At 39.2% G+C, this 26,664-nt stretch overlaps 1 protein-coding gene across 1 annotated transcript in view; it reads left to right on the top strand.

The window, feature by feature from the left end:
• The window catches only part of LOC149320074 (transmembrane protein 135), a 228,032-nt gene that overhangs the window by 187,542 nt on the left and 13,826 nt on the right, over positions 1–26,664 (top strand). The window contains exons 7-12 of the mRNA XM_089512873.1: positions 6,490–6,531; positions 7,222–7,368; positions 13,290–13,359; positions 21,924–22,091; positions 24,272–24,335; positions 25,656–25,732. Of these exons, the coding sequence (XP_089368999.1) occupies positions 6,490–6,531; positions 7,222–7,368; positions 13,290–13,359; positions 21,924–22,091; positions 24,272–24,335; positions 25,656–25,732 (568 nt within the window). The remainder of the gene's footprint in view (positions 1–6,489; positions 6,532–7,221; positions 7,369–13,289; positions 13,360–21,923; positions 22,092–24,271; positions 24,336–25,655; positions 25,733–26,664) is intronic.

The raw sequence follows: 26,664 nt of genomic DNA, 5'->3' as shown, positions 1-26,664 counted from the left end.
CTTTCTTATTTGAATTGTTCGATGTGTCTCATGACTCCTTAATTATTTTTATAAAATAATTAATTCTGGAATGTTGTACAGTATATAATCTATACCAAAAAGAGGCACACCTCTGAAATGATGCTGGTAGTAGCATGCATGTTGTTACCAGAATTGTTTGCCAAATGAGGATTTATCCCCTGAAACTTCTTAATATTCTTTTTAAAATTCCAGGTGGACAGACAAAAAATATTTGCAAAGCACAAATGCAAAATGGATTCTGAAATTCAATTGATAGTCCTAACCAGAATAGAGCCACTGAATCAGTAAGTGAATCAGTTAGGATTTGTTAAACCAAGACTTGTGAAAGTCCCATTGATTCAATGGGTCTACATAAGTTGGGACTAACAATTGAATTTATCCCTCAATGTTTTCCTTATTTAGTTATTGTTGAGTTCAAATTGCTTCCAACTTATGGCAGCCCTAAGGATAACCTATCATGAATTGTTCTCGGCAAGACTTATTTAGGGGGGTTGTTCCATTGCTTTCCTCTAAGGCTGAGTGTGACTTGTCCAAGGACACCCAGTGGGTTCCATGGCTGAGTGGGGATTAGAAGACTGGTCTCCAGAGTCATCGTCCCAATGCTGAAACCATGACACCACACTGGCTCTCTTACTTATTTAGAGAGTTGATAAATTCTTCAGTTTCTTTTCAACCTGTATGTTTTGGATCTCTGTGATCACACAGAAACATAGAATCTTAGTCCAACCGTATGCCACACACAATTACAACACTCCTGAGAGATAGCTATCCAGCTTTGTTTAAAGACCTCCAATCTCTCAGGAGTGTTGTAAGTCCACTACCTGCTGAGGCAGATTAGTCCACTATTAAACAGTTCTTATAGTAAAGAAGTTTTTTCTACTGTTTAAGTGGAATCTCATTTCTTGTAATTTGAATCCATTTCATTGTGCCCTGGATTCTGGAGCAGCAGAAAACAAACTCACTCCATCTTCTACATGACATCTCTGCAGATAATTAAAGATGGCTATCAAGTCACCTCTCAATCTTCTGTTCTTCAAGCTAAAGATACTCAGCTCCTTAGGTTGTTCCTCATAATGCTTGCTTTCCAGACTTGATTATCATGGCCACCCTTTTCTCAATGCATTCCAGCTTGTCAATATCCTTTTAGAATGCTATTTCCCCCCTCTGTATGCCATGTTTTCTGAAAGTGTAAGCAACATCTGCCATTTGATTGTTAAGTGGTAATCAATCTGCTGTTCGACACACCACTGGCTTATGGTGGAAAATTCTTGTGGTTATGTCAACAATCTTTGGATAAAGTTGAGACTCACTGTTCATCCTGTATGCTACTTCTTTATGAATGCCACTTCATTGAGAAACAGATATGTTGGGAAACCGTCATTCTGTTCTTGTTTTTTTATTCTGAAATCTGTTTCTGCAATGACTTGACTAAGATGCACTTGCTATCTTTGACTCAATGAATTTGGAAAAGAGGCATCTGTTGAATTCTTCTCCCTTAGTCTTTTTACTGAAGTTGTTTGTCACTGCTTTAATCTGCATGTACATTAACTGGTAATTAATCTTTAGGCTACTGTTAGCTGTAAACTACATACATATCAAGTTCTAATGTTATGTTTTAACTATTATGTTCTGATATTACTTTGTCCTGAAGCCTAAAGTAGCAATGGGTAGGTGGGCAGAGATGCCCTTAGCTCTAGAATTCCCTTCTAAATGCAGTCTGTCTCACCCACTCTCTAATGCCTTTGTATGAGATGAACATTTTTTTCATTTTGAGAAAGGATTTCAAATGTGAGCTTCTGCCGAATAGTTTGCTTTTTAATTATTTCCGATCCTTTACTTTTTTTGTTGCTATTTGTTCTCTTATCGAAAATGTTTGGGTCCAGAAGTATTTCGGATTTCTTTATCCTGGAGATGGGGACAAAATCTAATCATGAAATTTATTTATGTTTCGTATACATCTTATACATACTGTATATCCTTATACACATACATAATATTTTTTTCTTTTTCATCTTCAATGAGGGCAGTGTCAGATAACCTTTTTTAAAAAAGTAACTTTATACACAATATTTTAAAAATAGTTTTGTGCACGAAACAAAGTTTTAGTATATTGAACCAGAAAGGAAAGCTATCAATATCTCAGCTACCCATATGGACAGATTTGGATTTTGAAATATGTTGGAGTTATGGATAAAGAGGACTCAGCCTGTAGTATTTTGGTGACTTATTCCCTTGGGAGGGTAGTTTTAAGTTGTTTTTTTTAAAACATTGTTGTTTTAACTCCCTTGCTAGCAGTCTGAAAGAAAGGCAGGGCCCATATGCTTTCAATAAAATGACAAACAAACACAAACAAACAAAAATATTTTTCTATCCAAAATTATACATTGTAGGAAACACAGGAATAGTATCAAAATGGCATGGGTAGATCTCTCATCTGTAATGTCTAGGAAAACAGTAATGTGACATTCAAACACCATAAAGTTCCTTGTCCCTTAATGGAATGGCAATTCTAGTATTATGTGTAAAAATGCACACATTTATATTGGGGTGCATATGAGCATGTAACCATAATGACAGCTTCTTATGAGAAAAGTTAACACACACATACCTATTTATTTTTACTTGGTTCTGTAACTTTTTGCTTCTTTCAAGTGTCATTCCATGCGACTTATTGTTCTAAACTACCAGTCATTAAACCCCATCAGCAGGGTTCTTGGGGAAAAGATCATGAGTCAGCCTCTGAATGGGAACCTCTGAAAGGTTTTCAGCAAGGAATACTAATCAAAAAAATTGGAAACCTAATTGGTGGCATTTAGCCTCCCAATGTTGTGTGGGGACCGATTTGCCTTCCCACACAATGGGGGAGGAGATTAGGTGCACCCACATGCGCAGCCCAAGAACAATTAGTCTTGGTTTGAGGGTAGGCTCAAATTGGACAGTTCAGCACAGGGTTGCTGCACTTAACTTAGGGAAGTGGTAATTCCTGCTGTTGGAAATGAATATGTGGTTTGGAATAGAGGAGTATTTTTCTCCTTTTCATCTTGAACAAGGGTGTGTGTGTGTGTGTCAGATAAAAGTTGCTCTTCTGATTGATGCTGTTATCACCCCTCTCTACCAAATCAGCTAACATGCTAAGAATATTGCCCTTTCCTGCATCCAGTTAATAAACATTTGCTTTCTTGCTTGGTCTGTTTGGGTTTACTCTAAATGCGTTCTGCCTCCTTCTGTCACTTCTAACACCTTGCTCAATCCTATTTACCTTTTAAAGTGGTGGAAAAAGTGGCCAGCATGATATTGCTTTTAGTGCAAGAGCTTGGATATTTGTCAGATTCCTTAGCACCCTACAATTTTATCATTCTCTAGCATCCCACTCTCTACTTCTCTGACATGGACTGGGACAGATACTCAGCAGAGTGCAACTTCATTATGCTCAGGTTGCCCTGGATGTATTTCCCAACCACCCCGGCTGCCCTGCAATTCACCTGCAGACTGGCTCACTATTTTGAATGGGCTTCTCAACATGATTCCGATACTCAGTTCCAAAACACATTGCAGAAGTAATCCAGTTTGAGACTGCTTTAACTGTTCTGGCTCAGTACTAAGGAATCCTGGGAATTGCAGTTTATTGTGGCGCCAGAGCTTTCTGACAGAGAAGCCTAAATGTCTCACAAAATTACAGTTCCCTGAATTCCCTAGCGCTGAGCCAGGACAGTTAAAGCTGTCTCAAGCTGAATAGTTTCTGCAGTGTGTTTTGGATCTCAGTAAACTGGACCACTTGTTAGACATTAGATTATCTATATTGATGCATGAGCAGACAGAACGCAGAGCCTCCTCTTTTTTGGCTATAGTTTTAATTGCAAGAAAACCATGAGAACAAACTACAAGAATTGTAATATCTGCAAGTCCTTTCCTTCTACATAAACAGCCCTTATTGGAGTTCTTGTTGTTACGTGTCATTAGATGATCTTTGGTTTGTGGCAACCCTGTGAGTGATACCTCCAAGATCTATGCTGTGATAAACGGGCCTTCTCTGGTCTTGCAGACTCAGCAAGTTGGTTGTTTCTCCTTTAAATAGTCAAGAGAGAACTGGTCAGAGGATGTTGAACATGACATTTTGTGTGAAAGAATGGTGTGTCTACATGATTTTGAATAAAAGATGAAATGATGCCCTTAGGTAAGCTTTGTAATTTTAAAGTGAGCCAAAACCATTACCCTTATGACTCAAAATACTGCCAAGCTAAGCCATACTTTCTCTCCTTCCTTCCTTCCCCAAGTATAATTTCTTAATTTATGTGTATGTTTCTTGAAACATAAGGTTTTTATTTCTAGGCAGCTGCACACAGTCATCATATCAGATGCCAAAATAGTCTGATGACTTTAGGTGTGATGGTGATGGCTGCAAACAGCTGTTGGATCTCTGAGGGTGCAAAACAGTGATACAAGTGAACAACTATTCAAAAGTTGATAGCAACCCATTATTAGATTAAAACATGCATACATAACAAATAGAAGCTGTGTTAAAATCAACTCACATAGCTTTCCTTAGGGGGAAAAAGTCCAGGGAATTATGGTTTTGTTGAGATAACTGATTGTTCTTCATTTATAATTCCTGGTGTTCTTTCCATAAATAGAGTTCAGTATTGTTCTTAAATAAATTTAAGTCATGAAGTTTTTCAGGTTATAGGGCTTCTTCCCCATACTAACTTATCTCATTAGGTCTGTGTTGAAATATGAACATTTTGTATGGGAGTGTGACTTGATGTGTACTGTGTGACATAGTTTTAGTGGCACTTAAACAAGATTAGAACCTTTACACTTTCTTACCCCAAATGCCTTCCATTTATATCACAGATGTACATGGCTGGAACAAATACTACTTTGTATGGAAATGTGTCTGAAGAAAAAATATAAAACATGGCAGTGGGGAGGGATTCCCCCCAGTCAGACCCATGCTTCACACAACAATGCATTTCCCCCCCTTAAAGTATGTAGTTAAGTATGTTGTTTTGCTTGAAAATATTTCTCCCTCAGGACTCATGTGAATGATTTTAAGGACCTTCGTCAATAAATATTTCACTCCTTTCCATGGTTTCAGGATTGAAACAAATGCCTGTTGCTATGCCACTGTGCCCTGACACACAAATAATTTTTAGCATGAGTTTGATGGCTGTCCCCCAAAATCTTATATTCTTATTTCATTAATGAAGAAAACTGTGGACAATACTAGACTTTATGACAGAGAGCCTGCTTGATCACCCAAATTCACCCAAAGTAGGCAAATTCTATGAAAGAACTCTCATGACCCATGTCTAGCTAAGGTTGCTTGGATAAGGGTCACAACACACACACACACACACAGCTAACAGCCCTGCATGAAAAGACTACAAATAACTAGCAAACAACTGTTTCAGCTGGAACTCACTGAGTTCAGTGAATGAATGCATTGTGCATACAGCTGCGTTTACAGATGTGCTCCTGCCTTGCTTGTTGTCACCTCCATCACCAAGAGAGGTTTATGTACTCTGTGAAATCATGATTTAGCTAGCCATTTGTATGCAAACTTTGGAAAATTACATTTTAATTTCCTGCCAAAAGGCCTATTAAAATACTCCTAAAAGTAAATGGTAAAAGTAACTAGAAACCATTACTTGTTACACCAGTAAATTATTCCTTCCACTCCTTATTATGATTTTTGAAATTCAGCTGTGTTATACTTTGGTTACCCCAAAACTAACTCATCACTTGCAATATCTTCCTTTCTGTTTCAACTCATGTACCCTATGTGTGACATTAGTATTTTAAATTCAGTACTTCTAATATAATGATAGCCTCTTTGATGTGAACATTTATTCACCAAATATCAGGTCCAACATACTTTTATATTCTGTCTCTTACAAAGAGTGTTACTTTTGTGTCCTTTAAAGATAAAAACTGTCTCTTAGCTGATAAAATGGCATGTATTTGAGGATAAAAGTATATTTAAGTAAACTAAAACTATAAAATGTTGTATGAGCTTGACCAGTATGTCTCTCAGCTAAATAGCATATTTGCTTGTTTTTGGTTTCATTTTTGGCATGGATAGTTGCCATTTGAATTACTGCTGATTAGGGACATCTGCTGGCAGAAAAGTAGAAATTTTTGGCAAGTTTCAGAGTGAGAAACCAAAGCACCACTTCCCATTGTTAGGCTTTTGCTAAACTTGCTTAAGCTGCTTTTCATCTGGAAGGAATTTTGCGTAGTTCAGTTTGTGTTACCGATGTTCTCAGAAAAATATTGCAAACAAAATATTGACATGTGCGGTCATGTTGGCTCTGATCCTCAACCAAGTGGCTGGTTTTACTTTTTAAAACAACAAAACAAAAGAAATGCAAAGCTTCAATGTTGTATGTTGTCTCTGTTGTGAGAGTGCTCTTTGAGCTTGGATACTACCACATTAACAACATGCAAAATATCTGGTTTATATTTCAGATGCAAGGATGGCTTGAAAGGTTTTACATTCTCCGCATTAAAGTAAGTGACAAAGATCATCTTTTTATAATTTAAGCGACTAGCCCAAATTGAGTAAAATGTTGTGTAACCTTCAAGAGAAGAAATTGAAAATATATCAAGTGACATATAAGAAACAAATATTAAAATCTCTTCCAAAGTCAAGATTCATAGCCTTTTGCTCATTTTCTAAAATTTACTACTGCAGTATATGGTAATCCATTTTGATTTGGAATCTTGTTTACCTGACATCTAGAAGGGAGATTCCCACCTTTAAAAAGTACTTAAATCCACATTACTTTATGATGTTTTGGACAGTCATTTTTGCTTTTGGCTCCCACATTATCAAATTACATGTGCGCCAATAATTTAAGATTACCATGAATCCTCACAGACAGGGAAAGATTTTAAAAACCTAAAGCATTTGAATTTGTTGTTGTATGTAGAAGCTTATGGTTCTTTCCAATTGTTCTTTTATTTAGTAATAAACCTCTGTGGGATATTAAAACCTGCAACGAGGGATAGTATTTTATATTTTAAATAATGCCACTTAATTTCAGAATGGCACAAATATGAAATTGTTTGGGCAATATGCTAATATTCCTAAATTTCTGACTTTACAAATGCATTTTGTAGCATAGCCAAAGGCAGTTGCAGTATATTGTTGAAAAGGAAAGAAACAAAGTAGTTGTTGAATATTTTGCTTCCCTCCAGGTTCATTGTAGGAAAAGAAGAAATACCCACACATTCATTTGCGCCAGAAGCAGCATTTCTAAAAAGAGAGAGAAAAAGAAAATGCCATGAAGATATAATACAGCGAATGAACATAATTGCAGTAACAAAGAAATTTGTAGACAAAGTGTGAGTGTAATTTTTTTTGCTAGGACCTTTTAGTCTTATTTATTTTCATCTGTTTATTTATTTAATAATAATAATAATAATAATAATAATAATAATAATATGTTTTATTTATAGACCGCTATTCCACGATGATCATAGCGGTGTACAGTAAAATCGTAATACAATACAAAATACAGTTAAAGGAGGGAGAAGTCTCGTCCTTCAGGCAGTCCCTGATGTTGCTGGGTCTGCCTGATGGCTCCCTCTGAGGCCGAGATGACAGTTGAGGAGGGAGGGGCCTCTTCCTTCAGACAGTCCCTGATGTTGCTGGGTCTGCCTGATGGCTCCCTCTGAGGCCGAGATGACAGTTGAGGAGGGAGGGGCCTCTTCCTTCAGGCAGTCCCTGATGTTGCTGGGTCTGCCTGATGGCTCCCTCTGAGGCCGAGATGACAGTTGAGGAGGGAGGGGCCTCTTCTTTCAGGCAGTCCCCGATGTTGCTGGGTCTGCCTGATCGCTCCCTCTGAGGCCGAGATGACAGTTGAGGAGGGAGGGGCCTCTTCCTTCAGGCAGTCCCTGATGTTGCTGGGTCTGCCTGATGGCTCCCTCTGAGGCCGAGATGACAGTTGAGGAGGGAGGGGCCTCTTCCTTCAGGCAGTCCCTGATGTTGCTGGGTCTGCCTGATGGCTCCCTCTGAGGCCGAGATGACAGTTGAGGAGGGAGGGGCCTCTTCCTTCAGGCAGTCCCTGATGTTGCTGGGTCTGCCTGATGGCTCCCTCTGAGGCCGAGATGACAGTTGAGGAGGGAGGGGCCTCTTCCTTCAGGCAGTCCCTGATGTTGCTGGTCTGCCTGATGGCTCCCTCTGAGGCCGAGATGACAGTTGAGGAGGGAGGGGCCTCTTCCTTCAGGCAGTCCAAGATGTTGCTGGGTCTGCCTGATGGCTCCCTCTGAGGCCGAGATGACAGTTGAGGAGGGAGGGGCCTCTTCCTTCAGGCAGTCCAAGATGTTGCTGGGTCTGCCTGATGGCTCCCTCTGAGGCCGAGATGACAGTTGAGGAGGGAGGGGCCTCTTCCTTCAGGCAGTCCCTGATGTTGCTGGGTCTGCCTGATGGCTCCCTCTGATAATATGTTTATATACATTCCAATTGGAAAATGCCCATAGTATATCAGTTTACCATTATAAGCAACAAAAATAAAAATAATCTATAGCTGTACATGTGAGTCTGTATTTTATAGTAATGCTTTTATATCAGTCAGAAAAAGAAAGAAAGAAAGGAAACAAAACGTAAGTGAAAGCACATAAGGGAAAGCATTTTCAAATGAACCATTTGTTGATTTTTCTGGGGTAGTATTCAAGAACTAATAGTATACTACAGTGTTCCTCAAACCATGAGGCAGCACTTTCGAGGGGCATAAGAGTTGCGAAGGCTCTGATCTCTCTTCCTCCTTCTCCTTTGTAAGCATTTTCTGTCCTGGAGACAAAGAGAAAGTCAAGGAGGATTCTTGGAGTCTCTGGCTGAGGGAAGAAGTGAAGAGGGAGGAGTAAACTTATATCCTTATAATATGTTAAAATATGAATATGCATGAATATGTGAACAAAAATATACACACTAAACAAAATATTTTTATTCATATACTATGGGTCAAAACAGATGGCCATATAGGAGTGCTTGATGCCCCTTTGAGGAACAGCATGCCACAGCCCTGATCCGGCTTTTTTCCAACACAAAAAGAAGTGGCAAAATGCCACTCCTTTTTTGCACCAGACAAGTTTCCTCTGCGGTGGTGGCTTTTCTACACTCCTGCAGCATGTTGCATATGAATGCCATGCCACCGGAGTGCCACAATGCTGCCTGCTGTGTGGTTGGGAGGGCAGCATGATGCCAGTTTGGGGCAGTGTTGGGGCATGCATCATCTAAACCCCACACCCCCACGCTGCCCCAAGCCAGCGTATTGTGCTGGTCTGATTTGCCCATATGTCTAGTGGGGGATGCAATGTCTGCATGTAGATGTAAAGGGGGTCACAAGGATAAAAATTTTGAGAACCACTGGTATACTATAAAAACAGTTTCATTGTTTGGGACCTGTTTTTCCTATTATTGTTTACAGTTGTTTTGGTTTTTTTATTGTGGTGCTTTCAAATTTTGTATGCCACTCTGAATGTTGGTAGAGTAGCCTATAAATGTTTTAAATAAATAAACTTCATCTGCAGGCAAACAAACATTTCTAGGAATGTGTGCAATTGACACTCCTGTCCTTAGCTAGGCTTTCGCTGAAACGTAGATTCAAGGCAAAACCAGGAATATGCACAAAGTATGAACTTGGTTCTTCAAATAAAGTGTAATCCCGTCCAAGAGTTGAATGTTTAATCTTTGTTCCATCTTTTGTCTGGCTAGACATCTATCTTCTCTGGATTGATCTTTAAATTTGTATGAATTCAGTCCATCCAGTTTATTGCTGACATCAGACTTTGTGTTAAAACCTGAAGAACCTCCTTGGATTTAGAACAGGGAGACAGAGCAGAGTGTGATCTGGTACAAGGAGTGATAATCAAGCCTACTAGCAGGCAGGTGGATTCCTGGAACAGTGAAAGAAATGAGTCTAGACACAGAGCTGTCCTGTACAGCAGTGGAAAGTAACTTATGCTAACAGTCAGGTCAGAATCTAAAGTCTGATGTGTATCCAGTTTGGCCTCTTGTATCACAGCACTGTCTTCTGTGACCATCCACAGTAATGATTCAAAAGTGGAGTGAAGAACATGACTGCACTCCCCCTCCTTCTGCCCCCAGACTGACTCTGGTCCACTGCAGAAATAATCCAGTTTGAGACCACTTTAACTGTCCTGGCTCAATGCTAGGGGATTCTGGGAACTGTTGTTTTGTGAAACATTTAGCTGCCTCTGTCAGAGAGCTCTGGTGCCATAATAATCTATAGTTCCCAGGATTCTTTAGCGCTAAGCCAGGGCAGTTAAAGCAGTCTCAAACTGGATTATTTCTTCAGTGTGTTTTCACCCATAGAGAGTAAGGTACCTGGAGTTTGCTGACTGCATCTTCAGTTCAAGATCCCCTTTCTAATAGCTGATGTAAAGACTGCAAGGAACAGCTTTTCATGTTCTTCTTATAAGGAACAAGAGCAGTCAAGAGCTCCATTTCCATGAGTCTGAGTGTGAGTAGCTTATTCTTGCACATGACTGGTTTAGTCTGGGATGAGGAAGTTATGTCCCATTTGGACAAACACACATCATTCAAGAACTGCCATTGGAAAGTTTTTGAAATCTTTAGTGGAGCCAAAATGTTGTGTCCAGACTGTTAGATAGAGCCACATAGGTTACTTCATTGGCTACTAGTCCATTTCTAGTCCATTCAAAAAACTCATAGAGCTATAAAGCTTTATAAACCACATCTCTCTACATGAGGTACCCCTTCTCTAGAGCTATTCACTGATGTTTGGTAAGGATTCAAGAGAGAGCCTTCTTGGTAGCTGTTCCCAGCACCCCTACTGTTGCACTTCTGCTAGCAGGCAAACACCTATTTATTTTGGTAGGCAGGTTCTTGGCAGGTACCTAGTTGCTGAGAAAAGTGATTTTAGTAGGGGATATTTTCCTCTGATGTGCTTTTAAATAGTATTCAAAATATTCTAGTTTAGTAGATTTAAAAACAAACAAACATGATAATCTGCTTAATCATGTTCTTACATAATTGTTCAATTGTGTTTTGAGTTCTCCCTGTTGTGAGCTGCCTAGGATCCTAATATTAGGAGAAGGCAGGGTATAAAACAAACAAGATTGCACTCTTATTCAACTGAAGCACAGAAAAAGCTATTGGTGCCGAGTCAGTAGTCTTAGTAATGAAACCGCTCCCTACAGGGCTTTCTTGAAAAGGCTTGAATAATCAACAAATGAGAGGAACAAACTTCCTTTGGTATTTCTAACGTCCCACTTGCATATGCCTGAAAAACCATTGCGTTCTTAATCCTAATCCTCTATCGAGTTTCCCTCCCATATGTTTCCTTTCAGATATAACTAAGTCTAAAGTCTGTAACCTGATCACATCCTCATTATAGTTTTTGCTACACAAACTGACCTCATGGATAATTTATGACTGATATGCTTTTATAGCGCATAATTCAAAGCTTCCAAAAATATTTGGCACAATACAGAGATTGAGTAATGTTATTTTGTGCTCAGACCACAAATATTTGACTATAAGAGAAATCTTAATTTCTAGAACCAGGATCAAATTGATTTACTCTTAATTCCACTTGATATGTCTAACAACTGGACAGCCCTCCCAAAAGTATTTATCTTTTTCATATTCTTTGTCCTCCATGGGGCCTTTTGAAGTCTTCATGACTGTAGGATTTGAACAATTGTAATGCTCATAGAAAGTGAAGTCTTGTGAGTTGTGAAGAGTCCAGATTTTGGAGGGCTGCACAGGCTGTCCTCTAAACTAGTTGTTCCCAAATTTTGATCCAGATGTTTTGAACTTCAGCTCCCATAATTCTTGATTGTTTGCCAACATGACTAAGACTTCTGGGAGTTGAAGTCCAAAACACATAGAGGACCAAAGTTTGGGAAACACTGCTCTAAACCTAGCAAGGTGAACATGCAACCTAGCAATCATATTTTTGCCTGCTTTCTGTAGCCCTTAAACCAGCAATTCATGCAGTAGTGCCTCCCACAACTTTGGCTGCATTGTAGAGCACATATTAGCCAATTGTTAACATTTCCTACTAAATAAAGAAATAGAATCATAGAGATGGAAAGGACTGCTAGGGCCATCTAGTTCAACCCCCTGCCTTGTTGGAATACAAAACTAAAACACTTCTGAAATGTGGCCATCCAGCCTCTGTTTATAGAACTCCAAAAAAGGAGAGTCCACCATCCTCCAGGGCAGAAATGAAGGTAGGAGTAAGTGTTTCTGTAAAGTTCAGCTTATACCTTTCCTCATGCTGCTACTTTACAGTCTGCAAACAGGGTTGTGATGTTACAGGCAGGGTGTTGCAAAAGGATAGGTGCCTATATGTTCCAAAACCACGTCCCATATTTCCACATTTGCACAAAAATCACTGAATTTAAAAGTATGAGAAGCTACAGTAGGAGGTAACCCCAGCTGCACTGGTTGTCATACTACCTATGTCTTCTGCCTCACTGAGTGTTCCTTCCCTCCTCTGTTAGTGTTTTTCCTTTTTACATTGATTCAGAACCTCCCAAAGGCTAACACAGTAATTCGAACTTAGGAAGTTGCTTTAGTCAGACCATTGTTACAGCAGAAGTGCCAAAAGGGGCTGGGAGCAGATTTCCACCATTTCAGGCAGGATTATTTCCTTTCCCTACCTGGAGATCCCTGGTATTCATTGGAAGTCTCCCATCCAAGTATTAACCAAGTGTGACCTTGCTTAACTGTGAACTCAGACAAGATTTGGTGTGTTCCATGTGGTATACTGATAATAGTACTCAAGATGGTATGGTAGTCAGTGATGAACCCCCCCCCCCCACACACACACACACTTTCTTAACAAAGAACATGAGCAAGACATGATTCCAATAGGGATCAGTGTCCCATGACTAATATTTAAAAGAACAAACTTACACAGGAAAGTGAATGCTCATTTAATGCAGTGTATAATTTTAAACTCTTTGGGATACTGAGTTCATAGCAAGGGTAAGAATTGAACAAATTTCTCAGTAAGCAGGTCAGTCTGTTAGTTACATTATACTAACTCTTCCTAGAACCAAATTCTTGCCTTTATTTCCACAGGTTATTTAAGTGCTTTTTTTTACATTGTTAAACATTTTGATAGTATTGTAAAGAAGTATGATAATGACAAGGATGTTCATGAAGTAACAAGAGAAAACCATATGTATAGTATAACGATTGCTTTACTGGTGTGCAAAAAGCAGTTAGCAGTTGTTAAAACAGATACAGTTTTCTTTTCTTTTTTCAGATGCAAACATGGGCCAAGGCACAGATGTTGTAAACATTATGAAGATAATTGCATCTCATATTGCATTAAAGTGAGTAGCAAAATAATCAATCAATCATGTGCTGGTGGAGAACAATTATGTCATAGTGTAGGTAGACAAGTGTTTTGCAAGTTACAAGACGGTAACAACGATTGTTCCTTTCAGGACCCTTGTGTGGAGCATATTCACAACTATAATACACCCTGGAAAAAGGTGTTACATAACCCTTTGAACCATCTAGTATACTATTTGTGCACATGCCAGTTGCCTATTTTGCTTGGTGTGTGTGATACATTCATATCTGGTGTTTGTGTTGTATTATATAGAATTTTCTAAATTCTGGGGAGATCCAGATTACTATATCAAATAACCTTCTATTCAGTTTCCATTTTATAATCCTACAGATGTGATTTATTGCATTTTTACTGCTTGCTCATAAAAATGGCATATTTAGTACTGTAGCTGCTGCCATAAGGTTAGAATGGGCATTTGAACTTCATATGTGCCGGCAGACACTTTGGGATTGTTATAGAATAAGTACTTAGCTGTAGCTGCCCTTGTTCAAGAGCTCTGGTGTCTCAAATAGGTATTTCTATAAATGGTTCATGGCTATAAAGGCTTTAGTTTATTTTCTTTAATATAACAACACCAGAAGGGGACACATTAATAAAATATGGTTCCATCAGTGGTGAAAAGCTATAATAGCTAAGCCAGTCCTACAATATCAAAGCATACCCAGTGCAAGGGATGAAAAGAATCACCTTTGTTTCCTATTTGTTGGTTTTTGGGGGCATCTGGAATAATTTTAGACTTTTAGGATCATCTAGCAAGGCAGTTCTTATGTTCCTACGTTCTTATCAAAAAGATATACAAGGAGCAGCAGATGAAATTTACCTGAGGATCACGAACCTCTCATGTGGGAGGGCTTCTGCACTGCGCTTAAGCAGTGTGTTTAAATGACAAGATCTTCAGAGAATAGAAAGAACTTTTTCTATTTGCTATCTCAGAAACCTGTGTTTTCTTTCCACCCAGGGCAAGTGGTACACATCTGAACTCATATTACTGTTACATTTCCAGAAATTGAAACCCATAATTTTAGCTACTTTCTCAGCCCAGTATCATGGGGTCATATCAAGCAGTTTACCTTTTTCATTTTGGGAATGAATAACCCCTTGGATTAAGGAATAAACCAGATTTTTGGACTTCTGTGTTTCTCTGCGACCCTGTTTTCATTTTGCAACCTAACCCTGATGAAACTTTGTGAAGAATTCAGAGTCTTGCACACCTTTGCAGGATTATAGCTAGTCATAATACTGGATTACTGATTTATGACCCAACACTTCAGCATCCATTTCTGTGTGCTGTTAACAAGAATGTGCCAAAGATGTCTGCTTCATCAAGTTGTTCTGTTCCCATAGCCTTAATGGTTTGAAGAAGTGTTCAGTTAGCGTCTGTGGTTAGCTTTTAAAGAGAGTGGAAAGTGAGGCTCTGAGAATCTTGCCTAATTGAATTATGAACAGAACTGTGTAACAGATCCCACTTGCAGCCGTTCCCCTAACTCAAGTACCGAGAATGTGCTGTGCTCGGCAGCTTGACCAGCAACAGCACCCATACAGCTGTGCCTCTTTGGCTCATTGGGGTGGATTTTTTGGACTCAGCCCGTGAATGTATTTTAAGGGTAATGGGAGAAAGTCTGCAGTTGCTGCTTGAAGGGGGTGCAGTCCACATCCACTGATATAAATTATCCTCCCCCAGAATATGATCAGTGTGTGTTTTCTTTCCTTTGGAAGAATTAACTCTGTGGGGAAATTGTTTTGGCTGGAATGAGACTGGCACAGGTGAGAGCACCTGCTTAAATTTCCTTTGGTGGGAGTCCAGCATATTTTGGTTTCACATTTTAAAAGTGAATGTCTACTGAGCAGGGCAGCTTTTTGAGAAAATGTCTGCAGTTTTATTTGCCTTTATATTTTTCCCATCCAGATTTTCATAGTTCATTGTTTTGGCTTTTCCACAGCAAGTGGGGGGAAAACAGCATGTGAAAGATAAGATGCAACTCAGTTGTCTGAGTATTATTATATACACTCATCCCTTCACATTTGCGGCTTTGATTTTTGCAGATTTGATTATTCAGCGCGTCAGTGAGACTTTTGGTTAAAGTTGACCATAGGGTTGTGCTGGAGGACCTAGAGTTTCCTAGAGAGAACACTCCGCTAGGCATTTGTAGCTCCTCCAGCGCAATTCTAAGGTCATTGTCTGGCAGATGTTAACCACAGAGTTGCACTTGGAGGACCTAGAGATTCCTAGAGAGATGTTTTGTTCTCTCGGGTAAAAACATAGTGTTTCTGTGCATGGCAGGGGGTTGGACTGGATGGCCCTTGTGGTCTCTTCCAACTCTATGATTCTGTTATTGTTATTTGCATTTTTTTCACATTCACATGGGTCTTGTGCCCCTAACCCCAGCAGATGTGGAGGGACGAATGTAGTGCCAATCACCTTTTCAATTTTCAATTATTACAAACTGGTAGGATCAGAAAAGGAAATCAACAACAGTATCGCTGCTTCTTAAATTTGCACTGTGGGTTTTCTACCACTTTTATTGTTTATGGCATCTAGTGGAAGCAACTTGGCATTGCTTGTAGACAGATTTGACAGCACTGTATCCAGAAAAGGAGTTTTAGGAGGTTATAAATGCATACCATTGTTAAAAGGAAAAAAAAACTGGTACACAGTACACCTGTAACTTTAATTTTTAAAAATATTTTCTCTCAGTATTGATTATTGTTGTGTGCTTTCAAGTCATTTCCGACTTACAGTGATCCTAAGGCAACCCTACCCCAGGACTTTCTTGGCAAGATTTGTTCAGAGGAAGTTTGCCACTGCCTTCCTCAGAGGCTGAGAGAGTTGTGACTTGGTCAAGGTCACCCAATGGGTTTCCATGGCCAAGCAGGGATTTGAACCCTGGTCTCCAGTGTCTTAGTCCAGTGCTCAAACCACTACATTTCACTGGCCCTCTCAGTAATGAGACTATACACTTTATTCTGTTTTTCCAACTCAGAGTTAAAAGACATTGATTGTATGATGATCTCTGTTTTCTGTTTAAGATCTGAAAATTTGAGACAGTCAGAGAGAAGAGACAATCAACAGGAGATACTGTGGTATTGTTAGACAGACATGTAATATGTGCACTGAATCAAGAATTTTCTCAAGACATGTCACTTTCTACACTGTATTCTGTTTAAAGCCTTGTATAAGACACAAGGTTTTTCCCTTGAACAATCTTCATTGGTTTGAATTTCACTGCCCATGCATATTTCACGTTGTAGCCGCTCAGTGCACATTAGGCTGTTTAATTGTACCTCAGATTCCCATACACTGAGCTGGTAAAATGATATTTGCACAACAATCAGCACTATAAATAAATCATCAAGATTTTTTAAATTATATATTCAAAATAGAAAGGAACGTCCTCATGGGTTAGAACAGTGGATCCAACCAAAGGCCAATTAGTTCAGTGTTTTGTTTTCGGCAGTGGCCAGCCAGACGCCTGTGGAAGCCCTCAAGCAGGATGTGAAAGCAATAGCCTTCTCCTATTCTTGTTCCCAAGTAACCTATATTTGGAGGCATGCTGTCACAGTAGCCTTATCCTGTATAAATTTGCCTTTTCCCTTTAACGTCAGTCTGCTAGTATCTGGACTGGTTGACTCTGGCTGATTAAGCCATTTGTGTCAAATGTTTAGTAAGTGATGCGATTAGGCATTCTTTTTGTTAAATTTATTTTTTGCACATAGGTGACTTATCTAATAGCTTGAATGGCAGTTTGCTGATACAAGATTAAAGTTTTCAGATTAACTGGAAACTGAATAGTTCTGTTCTGTCTGTGATGTAGCAAAAAGACTTCAAATAATTTTCCTCTGGAGTCCATCAGCCTTTGGATTCTGGTGCAGTCTTGAATCTTACCAGTTTAATTTTGTTTAAGAAACAGGGAGCAAGCTACTGTATAAGATCAGTTGCTCCTTTCCATCCTCTCTCTGAAGATATCCCACCATCTAATTGCTAATTGATACAAGGCCAAATCTGGCTCTTGGAAATGGGGAGTAGCATCAGAAGTCTCACCATTTGGGGACTTCTGGAGCCCTTGTACCCCCAAATGTATTGGAGGGCCAGTCATACTGTCCAGAGCCATCCAGGGCTACACTTGGCCATTTGGGATCATTTCTAACCCCTAATCTGTTTCAGAATAGGAGCACTTTTTCTGAAATGAAAATGACCCTATATTCTACAATCTGCTCCAATGGTACTTCTGGCTGTGTTTTGGAATTGCTTCAGTTTCTTGGCAATAATTTTAAAAAATGGGTCAGATTAATGAAGAATGAGCATGAATGGTGTTGCTTGGCCTGGATTTTATGCATGAAGGTGTATTATATTAATCATTATTAATTATATTTCTATTACTTGAGACTTTTACTGAAAGTAAAATCAGCAGGAATGTGTGTGTTTTTTTAAAGAAAGGCCTACATGTTTTTGAATTTTTTTGTGTGTGAAAGGTTCCCCCTGCCCCCCATGATGGATAGTTGCCAACAGCTTTTCTTATTTGTCATACTTTCCTTTCCAACCAAACAGCTTGTCTTTCCATCATCATACCTGCTGTCTGGTTTTTCCACTTTATATAGTAGACAAAGTGGGTTAATTCATAATAATACTTTAGTCTTCTCTTGAGAAGGAATACAAAATCTTACTATTGCAACCAAGAGAATAAATAGCATTGTTATTGCTGTTATTCATGATAGACTGGGTTTTGGTCAGCTAGAATGGGTGAGAATGTATTATTTTGTTCATTTCTGTCAGTTTCAGGTAACAAATCAACTCTTCTAATTGAAGGACTGAAAAATATCGTTAGTCTTCAAAGACAAAGACATATTAGTATGGATCAGTATGCAAAGAAATCTTGCAGCACCTTTGAGACTAAGAGAAAGAAGTTGGTAGCATGAGCTTTCGTAAGCTTAAGTCTACTCCATCAGTTGCAAGTCTTGTCATTCTTAGAACGATATAAGACAACCAGTTTTTGCTTGCCAGTCATTCCGTACACTCTGATTAAAGAAGAAGACTATAAATATAATAAATAAAATAAAAATCAGCAGGCAGTGGGCAAATTCAGAGAAGGCTGGAGCCATCTAAGATTTCCAGATCCCAAATCCTTGATAGTATTTTAATCCTCTCTTTGATTACTTGGGAATTAGGTGTGCTCCCTGTTCTGGTTAATCTCAAGGTCTTCCAGTAAAGTTGGAAGGGAGGAGTAAGGAAAACTACAAAAGTATTAATTTATTGAAACTGTGGTTTTTACCATCTGTATTTGGGATTTAGAAGGACATTTCCCCAAGGTCAATAACTCTAGAGTTGTTTTGCCTTCTCCTTAATATGTGGTTTGGCTCATTGCAATCTGCTTTGCAATAAGATGTATCATGTTTGCTTCCTCTCTGGTTTAAAGGTCTGATTTTAGCTAAAAAAAATTGACAGTCTTCTTCTGGAACCCTGCTATGTTTACTGTAAAAACTGTTTGACAGTGGAATAGAGCCTTCTTCAGAGAGTGATGGACTGTCTTTCTTTGGAGGTTTTTAAATGGAGATTTCGATGGGTATCTTTAGTTGTGTATTCCTGCATGGTGGGAGGTTAGACTAGATTGCCCTTGTATCCCCTCCCAGTCTTAAGTTTCTGTGATTCCTAAAACTCATCATTGGTGGGGTTTGAAAGAAGCTTTCTCAATAGTAGTCCATCAGAGATGGGATAGAAAGGCAGAGAACTGGAAGTTTTACTGAGCAAACAGGCTAAGGGAGCTGAGTGAGCATATTTGTGAGTGGAGGCAGTATGAATATAGGTAAAGTGGACAGTGACTTCAGATAAAGCAGAAGAATCTGGTTTGCAAATTGTTTATTATGTCTAAAGCCACCCAAATGGCCACCTTGATCCTTTTAAGGCACTGCTACTTCTGTATGTTGCCATCTCAATCAAAGCTGGATATAGCGATTACTTCTCTCTGACATTTGATTGTCTTTCTAGTACATATGAATGTTTATAGAGACTCTGGTGTCCTTGGTGTCTTTGCATTTATACATGTCATAATAAACATAGAATTTACACATATCAGAAAGAACATGCCACAGTAACATGGGACAGATAAAATGAGTGCTCTTTTTATGCTTGATATCCTATTCATTCAATAGATTCTCTGTCACATGATTGTGTGAGGGACCACTAGACTGACTTTTAAGGGGGGATGAAACAAATTCACAATAAATGTCTATACATGTCTTTGGAAAACCATTGTCCATTACAGGTAAAATAAACCTGTGTGTTTATAGTGGGCATACTGCTAAATTCCAAATGCTAAATACCAGTCCTGACAGAATGAGGCAATCTGCTACCCACAGATTTGGTGTGTCACTTAAATGGAGCACATTATTAATTATTTAATTAGATGTAATTGTATTTTTTTGGCTAAAGATGAAGAGAGGTGTTGAAGGTTTTTCTTCCTCATGTGCCCCAAACCCTTACCTGTACTTTGGGTGGGCAAAACACCATTTGCTACTCTGTTTCAGGCAGCAAATTAGATTGGGCCAGTATGAAAACCTACTGGGTGACCTTGGAAAGTCACACTCTCTCAGTCTCAGAGGATGGCAATGACATACCTCCTCTGAAGAAACTTGCCAAGAAAACCCCATGATAGGGTCACTATAAGTTGGAAATGACTTGAAGGCAAACAATACACATACATTAGTCCTGCTGATGACAAAAAAACCAAGGTCCAGCTTTTCCACTTCCCTGCGCAATCCTTGGCAATATGTGGCTCACGAGCGTTGGAGAAACTGTATACAGTATATGGTCCCTTAGTCTTATTCACAGGGCTCTGTGGTATGTATGTATGTATGTATGTATTTACAGTTGCAGTTTGTAGTAACTTACCTGAAGCCTTAAAGCTGGAGTGTGCTGCAAATGGAAACAAATCATGGACTCTTAACATTGGCTGGAAACCTTTTAACAGTTCAGCACACAGCTTTAGTGCTTGTTAGGCCAGACACATTGCAAAGTGGTTGTTGAAAGAACCCAGGGATTGAACAGGCAGGAGGCATGGAATATAGCTCCTTAGTCCTCATAGTTTCAGGAAGACCTTTGTTTGCTGTAATTCCCTCAGTAATTCTTCCAGATGTTTGAGTGTGAAGCATAAGGATTTTTCCCTACCACATTGTTTTCTTTTCTGTACTGCAGCTGAGCAGGGAAGGGCTTGATCCATTAGGATGCTTTAAAGGGAAAAATTATGATTCAAATGATGTGTATGTTTCTGTTTAAATTAAATGAATATTCTTAAATTTCTCACGTGGAGCCAGCCAGCTCCCTGAAAGTATAGCTAAGGCAAAGACAGTTGGAAGGGTAGAGTTCATTTGACTCGCAAATCAATCATTAAAAACAAAGGGAGGAATATAAGGTGTATTTTAAAGCTTCCAAAGGAGTAAAGTAAAATAATCCCATGCTCCCCCGCTCCTCTGCTCTCTTTATCAAGTTCTAAAGTATCATCAACTAAACCAAGAAGTTGTTGTGAGGCATGAACATTCATCCATGTTATTCTATTGGGAAAGTTCAGATAAGAAATTGATTTATGCTTGGTCTAAAGGCGCACTCAAGAGAGGCGCAGGTTTAGTCCCATTGAATTTGTGGAATTTACATAAATGTTGATTTATCAAGCTCCTATGGTCTACTGTAGGTGGGACTAACTACTGGATTTAAACCATAAATTCTGGGTTCATCCAGGAAGTCAAACAAAGTGTGCTCTTCCAGGAGCAGGTGTCTTAATGTCTAAAGCATGGATGTGAAATGTAGGGCTTCCATATGTAGCTGGATTACAGCTACCATGAGCCTTCATCGTTGGCTATGCCAGCTAAGGCTCATGTGAGTTATATGCCAGTACTGTGTGCAGGACCACAGTTTGCACATCTGATCAAGATATTGCTAGTATAGTTTGGTGATTAATACTGTATGTTAGACCAGTGGTTCCCAAACGTTGGTCTTCCAGATGTTTTCAGCTCCAGAATTCCTGATAGCTGGCCAATCTGGTTAGGACTTCAGGGAGCTGAAGTCCAAAACCCCTGGAGGACCAAAGTATGGGAATCACTGAATTAGACTAGTACTGAGGAGACCCTGGTCCAAATCTTTACTTTGCCACAAAGGTCAGTGGATGCCCTTGGGTTAGTCACTGCCTCCCAACCTAATTTACATCATGAGGTTGTTCTGGGATTAAGCAGAGATGAGAACCCTGTACAAACCTTTCAACTCCTTGAATGAAAACTTGGTAAAAATGCAATAATCATAGAGAGATCTTTCTCATATTTTGAAAAACTTAGAAATAAAATAATGATCCAGTATAATCTTTTCTCCAGGAAAAATTAAACAAAAAACTGGATTTTAGGTTCCAGTATGTGTGTCCCAGTGAATGTTTGCAAATAAAAACTTTTCTAAGGTTTTGTTTTATGGTGTGGTTTACTTGTGGAGTCCCTGACACTGCTGTTTTACTTTTATTTGCTCTGCCTCCCTCTCTCTAAATGTCACATTCTTAATATCTTCTCTAGGGCTTCATTAGGATGTTTAGCGTTGGTTATTTGATCCAGTGTTGCCTTCGAATCCCATCAGCATTCCGGCATCTGTTTACAAAACCTTCCCGGTTGCTCTCACTCTTCTACAACAAAGAAAATTTCCAGCTCGGGGCTTTTCTGGGGTCATTTGTCAGTATATATAAAGTAAGTTTCTAAGGGGCTGAAGATGTCTTTTTTTAAAAAAAATAGAATTTAATTATTCCACCATTACTCTTTTTACAGCAGCAAAACCAGCAATCCACTTAATGAACATCTTTATTATTCTAAGGCCTGAGCCGCAGTACCTCCCATTTGCACTCATTTTGGCCATCAAAGGTTTTTTCCTCATAAAAAAAAAAGGGGGGGGGAGTGAGTATTTATCAGTGTCTTCGTTTGCTTTTTTTTACCATATGAGCCTCAGCAGGAAACATTTGCTTTTTTATTGAGATTTGGTCATAAAATATATACCCCTTCCAGTAGAGCATCATGGGGAAAAGGTGTTCCATTGGATTTTACTTGGCTTGTGTTTGTAGGAATGATCTAACCTTTATAGGACTCCATAGCTTTGTAGCATCAAGGAAACCTAAAAGAAGATGTGAATAGTCCTAGCTTGAAAAAGCGAATGTGTGACAGAGAGAGAGAGGGAGATATTATATAGTTTGTCTCCACAGACTGGGTATGGGAAGGACCTGATAAGCCATTCAGCTTATTTCTCTGTAACAACGTAGAGAAAAAACTTTGTTACATTACTTAATTTAGCACAGGCCTCATTTGTGTAGTTTGCCACACCACTCCAGAAAATAATTTACTTGAATAGTTATGGCAGATTGCTTGCTTATTCTACTAAATGCCCCATTGGAGCCATATGACAGTGAACTCACAACTCCCATTAATACAGTTAGCCTGCTCCAACTGTGGGCTTGCCATTTGCAGATTTCAGCATGCGCAGATGGTCCTGCCCCATTCACCCCAATGGCGGTGCGTGCACACAGCCACACACACAGCACACTGCCATTAAAACCAACAGGACTTATGGTTTTTGGCATCCACAGAGGGGTCTGGAATGGAACCCCCACAGTTATGAAGGGCTGACTGTATACAAATGCGGGTATAGCCAAGTGAACTTTTAGGTTCATTTGTATGCCTATGTGTCCAGCTCCAGTGTACCTCAAAAGGATTGCCTCTTGAGCCACTCTGGGATGCCCACTTAAGATTCTAAAAAAGCTGGTCTTTCCATTAAGTGGAATGTCAGAGTAGATTCAGATGGTAGTCTTTTCAACTGTACAGCTTCAGACATGTATGCATAATGGGGCAAAAGCAAGGCCAGAAAGTTCTTATTTTCAGTGTTCTCTCATGTTAAAAGCTCCCTTCAAGTATTAAGTCAGCACATTTGAGATATTATTACATTAGGGGTGGGCTTTCTGTCTGACCCATTGCAGTGAAGACATGGCAGAGGTCCATCATAGCTGCCCCCAGACTAGAACTCTTTTCCACAGATGGTCTGGTTCTTCCCTTCAGCAGTCGCTTTCCACCAGCAGATTAAGAACTTTTTATTTAGGCAGGCCTTTGCCTGATTCTAGTCATATGGCTTAATAGTATTCAGAGTGGTGTGCTCTGTTTTTATTATCTGTGCTTTAATTATGCTTTAAATATATTTTAAAATGTTTTTAATTATGTATTTTCAATAGAAATGATGTCTGTATTTTAAACTATTGTAATAATAACAGTATGGTTTGAGCTAGACTTAAATTTTGTAAGCTGCTTGTATCTTTGGAGGAGAAAGTCAGGCTATAAATCAGAGAGAGTGTGAGAGAGAGAGAGATTGAGCTCCACTTCTTGAATTATTAGTTTACCATGAGCATAAATATTTTGTCTTTAAAGAGTACCATCTAGAATTTTTAACACTTCATGCTGAATTAAGTGTGGAATTTCTGAAAACAAATTATCCACAATGGCCATTTACAAGTTGATAAGAGATATGTGGACTTGAGGGAGGAGGGGTAGATAGTGTAAAACATGTTAATCAGTAAATAACATTTAAATATATTGGAAAGAGGAAGGAGGTCATGGTTGTTTTTTAAAAACCTTGTGTATATATTCTTTTGGATTTGAGGAAAGGCTTTGTCCTGCTCAAGAATGACCCTTTAATCTGTCTCCAAACAGTATGTTTAGATTACTTGATCAATTATGGTACTAAGCAGCTACTGAATGGCCTTTACAGCTGGAGTAGTAAAAGAGGGCTCTGTTTACTTGATTAAAATTTTAAAGTATTATTGGGGGCTTTTTGGCTAAACTATTGTGCTTTGCTATCTAACAGTGTACCTATGATTATCTTTAAAATATAGGGTACAAGCTGTTTCTTGCGCTGGGTACGGAACCTGGATGATGAACTCCATGCACTTATTGCAGGTAAATCTGCCCTTCTTGATTACTGTGTCCCAGATGACCCAATCTAATACATTCCATACATCAGCCTAAAATCAGGGTGGGTTTTATGCATGGCTCCTGGGCTGCATATGGCCTGCCAAGGGCCCTAGGGTGACACCCAGGGACCTCATCACTGGACCCCAAATGGAGATTTATAGTCCCATAAACCTTCAAGGGGCATGAATCTATTTTAAGAATATTCTCTCTCATCCCCTAAATAGTCTCAAAAATGGAAATGACTCTTGGATCACTTCTAGTTTTTTTTTTTTGGGGGGGGGGGGAATGAGCAGATAAAGTCCACACGTATCCAAGGATGGAGATGTGACTAGGAAAGTGTGACAATGTCACAAGTCATGAATGTGTGAGACAGATAGCAGGTCAGAGATACAATGGTCATTTTAATGTCTTCATACAAATCTGTAATGTAATTCCACTTAGAATATTGCATACAGTTTTGACCACCACAGTTCAGAAAGGGTATTTTAACACTGGTAGAGATTAAAAAAAAAAAGAAACTAGAAACAGGAATTATCAGTGGACTGGAGCAATTCTCCTGTAGGAAACAATGAAATAATTAGGGGCCTTTCTGTTTAGGAGGAAAAAGTGAACCTCAGAGGCTTAGCAAGAAGCTCTTAAATTGAGTCAGGACGTGGGTTCATTTAGTTCAGTATCATTAGCACTAGTTGAGAACAGCTCACTACCTTTTAAGACAGTATTTTCTAGTCATAACTGGAGATGCCAGGGAACTGAACCTGAGCCCTGCTGAATGTAATGTATATGATCTGTGCCACTGAGCTCATTCTCCATGATAGTACCTAGAGTGGATAGAGAGAAGTCTCTCTGTTTCTCTTTCCTTCCTTCCTTCTCTTCCAGTAAGGCTGAATGGTGTGGGGTACAGGAGAGACTAAGGGAAATAATAGTGTATAGTTAAATTATGGACTTTGCTACCACACATTGTGGCATGATTCTAGTTTACTTTAAAAGTAGGGATTTGACAAATTAATTAAGGATATGTCCTCCAGTGGCTGCTGGTTCTCATGGTTGTATGCTCCCTCCGGGATCTGAAACAGCATGGTTTTGAATACTAGTTGCAGAGGTTTGATAGTGGCAAAAACTACTGCACTCATGTTCTGCTTCCAAGGTCCTTTGATTCGTTGTTCTAGGATGCTCAATTGCATAGACAGTTGGTTTGATCCAGCAGGGCTGCTGTTGCATTCTTTTGTCCATTTATCTGAATAATAATGCCATAGAGTTCTATGTAGTATAGTATGAAGAATGTGACTGACTTGTTTCTTAATGCAGGGTCTCTGGCAGGAATGTCAATGATGTTTTACAAAAGCACTACTATCTCTATGTATCTGGCTTCTAAACTAGTGGAGGTAAGCCATTGCTCTTGTTCTCCCTCCGCCCCCACCTTAATCTCATTCCCTCACAGGAGGCACAGGGGGATGTTTTTGATCATATTCATTCCTTGTGGCCTTTTTTGTTTGATTCTTTGAAGGTTCTTTGTAGTGGGAGAATAAACTGCAATCACAACATTTTAGTGTGCTTTTATTATCATTAGGACAGTTTTCAATTTTGGGGTGTGTTGTGGGCTTGTGATGTCCAAAAAGGGTGCCCTATGGGCTTGTTATCTTCAAAAAAGCACTTTCTTGACCCCAAGGAAGAGGAAAAAAATATTTCAGGATTTCCTCAGGAATGGCAGATTTGTTTGAATCTCCCCTGCTGTCCATGTTCTAATTTGTCAGTGGCCAAGTGGCAATCTTTCTCCTGCATTCATGCCTGTCTCACACTCTCATGACTGCCCTGTTCTTCAACCCAGAGAGGACCGTTTCTACCACACCATTGGAGGATAAGCCTGTTAGTCCCACATTTGAATTGAATTAGGGTGAGATGGGAGTTGTGACTGAAAAAGAGATCAGCAGAAAGGTTTCAAGAAGTATATCAGCTGGTTTAGGAAAGTCAGTATTGATGGCAGCCATTTCTTTTATCTTCATGCCTGCCTTGGCACTGAAGGAAGTCTATTTACCATAGCGAAATTAAAAAACAAGGAATAAAGTTGGAGCCATGTGTTAGTTTTTTCCTTTTGAGAAAAAAAATGGCACCAAGCAAAACTAGTCAAGAAATAATCCCAAGTAAAACTAGTCAACTCAAGAATCAGCTTAGAAATACAGAATTTCCTGTACATCTTGGTTTTTGTTGTTTGTATCTTTGGACGTTCTGAAAAGCTCTAAAACTGAATGGCATATTCTGCTGCTCTGTGTTGCTCTATAATAATGATGGACTGGGCACTTGCTGCTTGGTCTGTCTG

Source organism: Sceloporus occidentalis, unplaced genomic scaffold, assembly GCF_023333645.1.
Source record: "Sceloporus occidentalis isolate IW3139 unplaced genomic scaffold, rSceOcc1.0.p SCAF_2, whole genome shotgun sequence".
Taxonomy (NCBI): domain Eukaryota; kingdom Metazoa; phylum Chordata; class Lepidosauria; order Squamata; family Phrynosomatidae; genus Sceloporus; species Sceloporus occidentalis.
Note: the sequence above shows the minus strand (reverse complement) of the source record. Positions and strands in the feature narration are given on the sequence as shown.